This window comes from Mytilus trossulus, unplaced genomic scaffold (assembly GCF_036588685.1).
Source record: "Mytilus trossulus isolate FHL-02 unplaced genomic scaffold, PNRI_Mtr1.1.1.hap1 h1tg000128l__unscaffolded, whole genome shotgun sequence".
Taxonomy (NCBI): domain Eukaryota; kingdom Metazoa; phylum Mollusca; class Bivalvia; order Mytilida; family Mytilidae; genus Mytilus; species Mytilus trossulus.
This window is the reverse complement of record NW_026963301.1, coordinates 154,277-163,732: the sequence shown is the minus strand read 5'-3', so window position 1 is coordinate 163,732 and position 9,456 is coordinate 154,277. Positions and strand designations below refer to the sequence as shown.

Below are 9,456 nucleotides of genomic sequence, written 5' to 3'. Positions count from 1 at the left end.
CCAATTTGAATATTACGTTCACTACTAATGTCACAATCCAGTATGATGTTGTTTGTAGAATAAAAGTGTCAATCCAAATGCTGTGAATACTAATGTCTATCAATGTCTATGTCCAAGTTTAATTATGAGAGTTTAACTTTAGTGTCTGTATATATATAATTGTGACGGATTATTCTAGAACACGCTAGAACGGAACATTGTGGAAAATCCTGGAAAGTTACAACGGAAGTTTCTGGAATAACGTAGAAGTTTAAATTACGCATCTTTTATAAGGATCATTCTAGAATCGTCAAATAGAAAGTTCCAATCATTCCATAAGTATCTGTGATTGTTCCAGTGATTTCTAAACTGCACAGTTATATAATAATTTGGTAAACAACTATCAGGCCATTCAACACAAATTAGGCCAACATAAATAAACATAATCATTACAATATCATAACACCTCCCCCCTTAAAAGAAGTTTTAGTGTAACAAAAACTTATCATGAATAATATGAACAAAAATACATAATATATACAAAGTGATTTAATAAGCTCTAGATAAAGCATCAGCTATTACATTATCTTTACCCTTAATATGTTTTACAATTACATCATATTCCTGTAACAATAAACTCCACCTAGTCAACCTCTGATTCTTGTTTCTCATTTTATGCATGAAGGTGAGAGGATTATGATCAGTATAAACAAGAATAGGATATACAGTGGGATTCAAATATACATCAAAATGTTGAAGTGCTGACAATATTGCAAAACACTCTTTTTCAATAGTTGAATAATTTTTCTGATGTTTATCTAATTTCTTAGAAAAATATGATATAGGTTTTTCAACATTATCATCTGTCTCTTGATATAAAACAGCTCCTATTCCTACATCGCTTGCATCAACGGCAAGTTTAAATTGTTTTTCAAAGTCTGGAGTAATCAGAACTGGACTATTAATTAAAAGTGATTTGCTATTTTCAAAAGCGTTTTGACAATTTTCACTCCAGATAAATTTAGAGTCTTTTCGTAAAAGATGAGTCAATGGTTGAACAACAGTAGCAAAATTTGAACAAAATTTCCTGTAAAATCCAATCATGCCTAAATATCTCATAAGTTGTTTTCTAGCCATCGCCCTAGTAACAACACAAGCTGGATACAATTCAGCATCATCTTCAGGTGATTTAACATCCACCACCGGTTCACTGGTAACAATTGGTTCAGCAACCACTTTGTTCCTAGCTAGATCATTTCCTAGCAATAATGTAACACCCTCAACAGGGAGATTAGGACGAACACCTACAACAACTGGTCCAGTTATCAAATCTGACTTCAGATAAATACGATGGAGAGGAACATCTATACAACCCAACTCTACACCTTGTAACAAAATGGAGGCACCAACAGAAGTCTTCTCGGACAAAGGCAACACACCTTCTAACAATAAAGACTGAGAAGCTCCAGTGTCCCGTAAAATCTTAATAGGCTGAAGAGTGGTATCATCAACAATAGAAACAAACCCATCAGACATAAAGGGTTTATATTCCTCCATGTAATCACAAAAACTGGACTTAAAAGCCTGACGCGCAGGACATTCCAATGTACTGGTAATATAAGGTGTCGTACAAGCACTGGTCTTTGGCTTAATATCTCGTTCATTCTTCTTCTGGAGTCTAAAACAATCAGCCATCAGGTGACCAATCTTCTTACAATAAGCACAAGTCAGTGACTTCTTCTCAAAAGTATCAAATTTTGAACTAGACATATTATAACTGGACTGACTCTTATTCTGTGGAACAGGCTTACTAATAGTATGCTCAGTGCTTTGATTTTTGTAATTTCCACTGGAAGTATTATAATTTTGACCCTTGAAACTTCTTTTATGTGAAAGAGTATAATTATCTGATATAACAGCTGCATCATGTATTGACTCAACAGTTTTGTCGTCTAAATGTGTTTTTAATTCTGAATGAACACATTGTTTGAACTCTTCTAATAACATCAATTGTCTTAGGTGATCAAAATTGTTATTTGTTTTCTTTGAAGTAAGCCATTTATCAAATAGATCTTCTTTTTCACGAGCAAATTCCACATAGGTTTGCGAATCAAACTTTTTATAAGATCTAAATTTCTGTCTATATGCTTCTGGTACTAGCTCATAGGCTTTCAAAACTTCCTGTTTCACAGTGTCATAATCAGAACTTTTTTCTGATGGAAGTGCGGAGTATATTTCAGCTGCCTTACCCTCAAAAACACTTTGCAGCATCGTAGTCCAATACGGCATAGGCCATTTCAAATTGTTAGCAATTTTCTCAAACTGTGGAAAATATTTAACAACTGTTTTTTCACAAAATTTTGGAACCAAACGTATGTTTTTTGCTGCATCAAAATAATCTGTTTTGGAGTGAACTTTAGTGTTGCTTTCTTCTTTGACCATTTCAATTTTCAGTTTCTCCATCTCTAGCCTTTCCCTCATTTCAAGTTCTTTTAATTTAAATTCATCTTCTTTTTCTTTTTTCTCCATTTCTAACCTTTCCTTCATTTCCAGTTCTGCCTGTTTTAATTTAAATTCATCTTCTTTTCTTTTCTCCATCTCCTTCATTTCCATTTCTTTTAATTTAAGTTCATGTTCTATTCAAGCTGTTTTAACTTAAAGGCGTCAACATTTTCAACCTTAAGATCAAGAGCCTCTTCACCTAAAATTTCTTCGTCAACTAATTTGTCTATAACCAAATTTTTTATAATTCGTTTTCTCATAGATACTTTAAAAACTAATTTCAGTTGTTTAGCAAGCAACACTAGTTCCTCTTTCTTTAAATTATCAAAACTCTCCAGGTCTGGCGTATTCAAAAATTTACCAGCATCAAATGCCATTTTGTAGAATTTTGTTGGCTAGTTTTAATAAAAATATTAAACAAATTTTGAATAAAATATGTTCAGTCTCCCGGACGAGCCCCCAATTTCTGTTACGGCCAGAAATCGCCTTTAAATTGTAGCCAACAAAAGACACAAATCAATAGTAAAATTTAACAATATTTAATATACAAAAGTTTACAAAAGGTATTACACAAATATTACTGTTAACTTAACTGTCAAAATATGAGTCCAATCTGTTATCTTTATCTGTATCCGGAAATCTTTCGGAATCCAATTTGAATATTACGTTCACTACTAATGTCACAATCCAGTATGATGTTGTTTGTAGAATAAAAGTGTCAATCCAAAATGCTGTGAATACTAATGTCTATCAATGTCTATGTCCAAGTTTAATTATGAGAGTTTAACTTTAGTGTCTGTATATATATAATTGTGACGGATTATTCTAGAACACGCTAGAACGGAACATTGTGGAAAATCCTGGAAAGTTACAACGGAAGTTTCTGGAATAACGTAGAAGTTTAAATTACGCATCTTTTATAAGGATCATTCTAGAATCGTCAAATAGAAAGTTCCAATCATTCCATAAGTATCTGTGATTGTTCCAGTGATTTCTAAACTGCACAGTTATATAATAATTTGGTAAACAACTATCAGGCCATTCAACACAAATTAGGCCAACATAAATAAACATAATCATTACAATATCATAACATATGACAGTTCTTGTCCATTCGCTTTTGATGCGTTTTGTTATTTGATTTTGCCATGTGATTATGGACTTTCCGAATTGACTTTCCTTTAAGTTCAGTATTTTTTTTGTGATTTTACTTTTTATTTACTTAGTGATCATCGCGGCAGTTAGCTTAGTCTTGATAACGACTTAGATTATTCGAATTGACGGAAGTCATATCGTTACAACGAGTTACTTGTCATGATAACGAGTTTATAATTTGTGACAATGTTTTAACTAGGTCGAAAATAAAGTACACACTGACACTAACTGGCTTCCGTAGATTTGGGTTAAAATTATGGCAAACTGCGAAGGAGGATGGAAGTTTGTCTTATTAATTGATCATAACTAGCATACAGATTGATATTTATTGGTTTTAGGTTTATTGTTTTTTTTAATTTATTTGGTATATAGTACATGTATAAGGATTATCAAAAACATCTCATTCTGTATACTAGTATATATATGTTGTGACTTTTAGCTTTTGATCGTTTACGTGTTGTATGAATCAAGAGTAAGTGAGTAGACATATTTTAATTTTCATTTACGACATCTTTAATTTATAAAATGATATAAAGACGTAATGTTTTACATATCTCCTCTACTAATTTTTGTTTAATTAACTACTTCATGACGATTGATCTATATATTTTCATGTCATATTTAACCGTAATCATGTGTATTGTTTTTGTGGAAGCAAGTAAATCAAATTATTCACGTCGGAAACATTTCCACAAAATAAAGGCGAATGATTTATTTTTATAAAAAAAAGAAATATGTTAAAAGTAAAATTAAAAAAAAAAAATAAACTCCGAGGAAAATTCAGATTGGAAAGTCCGTAATCAAATGTCAAAATCAAATGATAAAACACACCAAAGGAATGGACAATATCTGTCATATTCCTGACTTTGTACATGCATTTTGTAAAAGAGTGTTGAGAAACTCTTTAATGTTAAGCGTAAGACGAGATGTTGATAGTCAGAAGATAGTTTTAAATCTTTACAAACGAACTTGTATCTAAGCAATGATTGTAATTAAAACGAATATGCTAAAGATTTCCCCCTAATTGTTTCAGCTACGTTGTACATGTTAGCACACTTTTGTGTAAGCATGGAATGAGTTGAAATACATTAAAGTTCACAAATCGCGTAAATATACCTGGGCGTCTCTGAAATATGCGGTATATCTATAAATAAAAGATGTACCAAATAAAAAATAAGTAACTATAGTAAGTTCTTTTTATGAAATTCAAAGCCATCGTTTTCTGTGAAAACACGCGTACGGAATAGAATTAAGAAAACCAGAAACATCATGATCAGCTAAACTTGATTAAGGTCTTGATTTCTCCAAAACTGTTTGCTTACCATTGTGCTAGTATAACTAATGTCACAAGTTAGAGGAACTTTCAAGGATTGGACTCGAAGCATTTTGAAAAAAACATGTCGTTGTTTATGTCTTGCACGAAAGTTTAGCGTTTACTTAATTGTTCTGTAATAAACCAAGACATTTGTTTTCTCGTTTAAGTTGTATCGCAAAAGAAAAAAAACATAAACTCTTTTCAAATACTAATGGTGATACACATCTTGGGTTCGTGTTTCTCAAATTGTTTTATGCACTGATGCATTGGGGAGGTATCCGGTTTCCTGATGCCTGTGTTTACACATAAAATAGAAAGAGAATCACATCGGCACATTTAACGTCAAATTCATATTTTTGACAGTTCTGCACCTTAGTAAAAAGGGTGAATGTCGTTTAATTTAGCAGAATAATGCACATACAATACAATAAAGGATCCTTATAGGTCTAACTGTCTTATGTGTCTACCCTTTCTGAATTGACTGCAGGCAAATTATCTGAACAGTATTGAATAAACAGCAGATAGTAAGTCTTAATATGGACTGAATGCCTTCCCTTGATCTATAATGGTTTACTATTTATAAATTGTTACTTGGATGGAGCGTTGTCTCATTGGCATTTATACCACATTTTTCTATATCTTTGAAAGACTAAACATCATTGTATAATTTATTGTTCAAACGTTTTAGTTAATGTTAATAACAAAATGACCGTCTATTTGTTTACATTGACAGTCTTTGGTGTATAAATGCAAAAACATATTCCATGCAACAAAGACACACAGTTTTTATAAAGTCTCATTGCTGCAAACAAAATAAATCCGTTCAAACAGGTGCCAATGGTCGTCTTTCACCATATTCACGTGGCAGTGAAGTGATCATTTTTGTTTCGTTCTGAAAGTCTCATTGTGACTTTAAATCGAATAACAGCGGGAAATACACTGTTGCACTTTTTCAAAGTTTTCATGTACGCGTATTGATTTTGCTTCGCGAACCGATACACCATATATCCTATCTTTCCTGTGAAATAGACTAAGTACAAACAACTCAGGTAATCACACTCTGAATCAAATATAGATGCTGTAACTATTGTTGCTTACAAAGATCTGAAAACAGGCATTTCGGCTTTCTATTTTATTAGATCTTTCGAAATCCTCTGGTTTTATACAATTATTTAAAACAATTTCAACAATTTGAATGCTTGATTTTCAACGCCTGCTGTAATACTTACCAAAACGAAATTTAAACGGAGTGTTTTTTGTCTATCTGATGAGCTAAGCCTTTTTAAACTGATTTTTATAGTTCGTTCTTATGTTGTACTGTTATACCACTGTCCCAGGTTAGGGGGAGTGTTGGGATCCCGCTTACATGTTTAACCCCGCCACATTATTTATGTATGTGCCTGTCCCAAGTCATTTAGTGGTTGTCGTTTGTGAATGTGTTACATATTTGTTCATTTTGTTTTACATTAATAAGGTCGTTAGTTTTCTCTCTTGAATTGTTTTACATTGTCTTATCGGGGCCTTTTATAGCTGACTATATGCGGTATGGGCTTTGCTCATAGTTGAAGGCCATACGGTGACCTATAGATGTTAATGTTTGTGTCATTTTGGTCTTTTGTGGATAGTTGTCTCATTGGCAATCATATCACATCTTCTTTTTTATATGTTGTCAGATCCTTGTAAGTAAAACTTGAACACAGGATCTATGTTTTAACAGATTGATATTAACATGTGCATTTGTACTACGATCATGTATGCTACGAAATACGCCATACCACGCAAGAGTATTCGATAATAACTTATTATGCATTTGGATTAGTAGTGCAGGATGATGACCTCGAAGTTTAATGATTGTACATGTAATTACATGTTTTCACTATATTATTGCTTCGTGATGACGATCAGTGTGTTAATAGCAATGTTTTCAAATGTAAAACGAAAATATTTCCCGCAGATATATCAACATCTAAAACTAAATGGTTTAGATAATACCAATCCAATATTTAAAGGTCTGAAAACCAGGACTCCGTATAAATTTTAATTAGTTTTGTCATTGTAATGAGAAAAATGCTACAAAAATGAAAATTAAAAGTATTGACATCGAGAATTCCACCGTGGCAACAAAAGCTGATAATGACTTGTTCATTTATTTTCATTTTAAATCACTCTACTTGTAATTTCAGAATTGTCAATGTTATCGTTATAACATTGTTTACAGCACCCACCGCTCGAAGCTGTAATTGATTAATCTGGAGTTTGTTTTCAATTTACTGTGATAATGTGTTGATATTTTACTAATGTGTCTAAATTACTCCATGCAGTGACAATGTCTGCATTATTTTATCATGTAAGGTGACAATGAATGCCTTTGCAATATCACAGACGACCAACTTGGTAACTTTGGTACTATGCCGACTAAAACTGAAAGTTTTTCTAACTACAAAAATATTGTTTATTTATTAATTAATTTTACATCAGTATTATTAAAATGTTCGTTATAATTAATTCATCAAAAACTATAAAGATACATTAAGCTGCAGCAACCGGTGGCACGCAAACAACCGTTCAACCTTTTTGTTTGAGAGTTGACCTTTTATTCGTGGTTTGGCAAAGATAAAACTTTTAAGCAAGATTCTTCACCTCTGAGATTTGGGTATCAAGGTAAAATGTATTGACATGTTCTGTGCACAATATTTATTTAATACACGACTCACAAACATACAAATGTAATTATGTTTGCAAACATCACTCACTTGTTAAGTCAAACACCAATGTAAACAAAGTATTCATGATGACACTAACAGAGGGAGAATTGTATTTGGAAATGAATGCAATCAATTAAAAGAAAATAATTTCATTTAAATTGTATTCCAAGTCATTCAACCTTTATATGCTATTAGACATGTTATATAGGATTGTGTGTGCCACTTTACTATCATTGGGTATATCTTATCGTGTAGTAAGTATGCAATATCTCCTCAGCTTAATTCCAAACATTTAAACGAAATTGTACCTGTAAAAAAACAAGTGTTTGTATTGTTTTACAATAGTCATTTTTGGACCCTTTATAGCTTGCTGTTCATTGTGAGCAAATGTTCTGTGTTGGAGGTTATACTTTGACCTATAGATTTTCACCTTTTATACGTTGTGACTTAGATGGAGAGTTGTTTTATTGACACTCATATCATATCTTTTTATCTATAACGATTATTGTCCATACAAAAGAACTATGTATACAATACAAATGATCTTGACATCCGTTAGACCAATTAGAAATTATGTATATAAAAGAACAATCAACGTTAACTTCAGTCCCATAATTTAGAATGTTTAGAATCAGTTGAAAGTAAAATTACAAAAATACTGAACTTAGAGGAAAATCAATTCGGGAAGTCCATAATGACATGGCCAAATCATTAACAGTGAGATTGGTAACTTTGTTTTCTAGTTGTGAAGATATCTTCCATTTGCTTTTTGTTTATTGTTTAAGCATAATTCAGACCAGTGGTTGTCTCTTGAACCGTTTAACCATTACATGTATGTCATGACAGTGCCTTGTATAACTTTCTACACGACACGGCTTTTGTCATGACAGTGGCTATCATAGCTAATAAGAATATTGCCCCTTTATATCACATCGAACTAGAGATAAAGGGTACAACAGATACATTTAAATCGGCCTCATATCTTGACTTACATCTAGGAATTGACAATGATGGTCGGTTGAATACAAAACTTTACGACAAAAGAGATGATTTCAGCTTTCCAAATATGAACTTTCCATTTCTAAGTAGCAACATTCCAGCAGCACTTACATCTGGTGTATATATCTCACAATTAATACAATATTCCCGTGCTTGCATTTACTATCTTGGATGGAGTGTTGTCTTATTTGCACTTATATCACATATTCTTTTACATATTCTTTTATATATACGCAATAATTTTTTGAAATATAGACATGCGTGTTTCTCTTTTCTGTAATATATTTGACCGTTGATTTCCCCTTTTGAATGGTTTTACACTAGTCTGGTCATTTTTTAGCCTTTACATATTGCTGTCTAGTGTAAGCCAATGCTGCTTGTTGCAGACCGTACTTTGTCCTATAATGGTTTTCTTTTACAAATTGTGATTTGTGTTGAGAATTGTTTTATTGGCACACATACCGCATTTTCTAATATCTATATATTCCAGTTCTGATGATATTAGCTAAATATTTTTCGCAAATTGTGCAGTTCTTCGCAAAGGCTTTTATATCATACCTCATCGTACTTGCATATATTGAATCATACTAAAGGTTGTATCCACTATTATGTAGAAAGCTCTTTCTCAAAGAACCAATCTTGAGGTATTCTGTTTTTAAGATAAAAAAGTTAACTGATTGAACTTCAAAGAGTAGTTGACTAAGAGCTAACGTATTCATTTAGGCAACAAAAAAAGATTCTCAACGTAAAAGTGCTACTTTAGTTTTCACTTATGCTAGTCGTAACATAGTTCATATTTAC

The 9,456-nt window shown here is 32.1% G+C and overlaps 1 protein-coding gene across 1 annotated transcript; it reads right to left on the bottom strand.

The window, feature by feature from the left end:
- Positions 1-590: 590 nt before the first annotated feature.
- On the bottom strand, positions 591-2,592 carry LOC134700267 (uncharacterized). The gene is made up of 3 exons (XM_063561626.1): positions 2,064-2,592; positions 1,145-1,949; positions 591-603 (listed from the first exon to the last, which is right to left on the bottom strand). Exons 1-3 carry the CDS (start codon positions 2,590-2,592, stop codon positions 591-593), a joined length of 1,347 nt encoding a protein of 448 aa, XP_063417696.1.
- Positions 2,593-9,456: the final 6,864 nt, after the last annotated feature.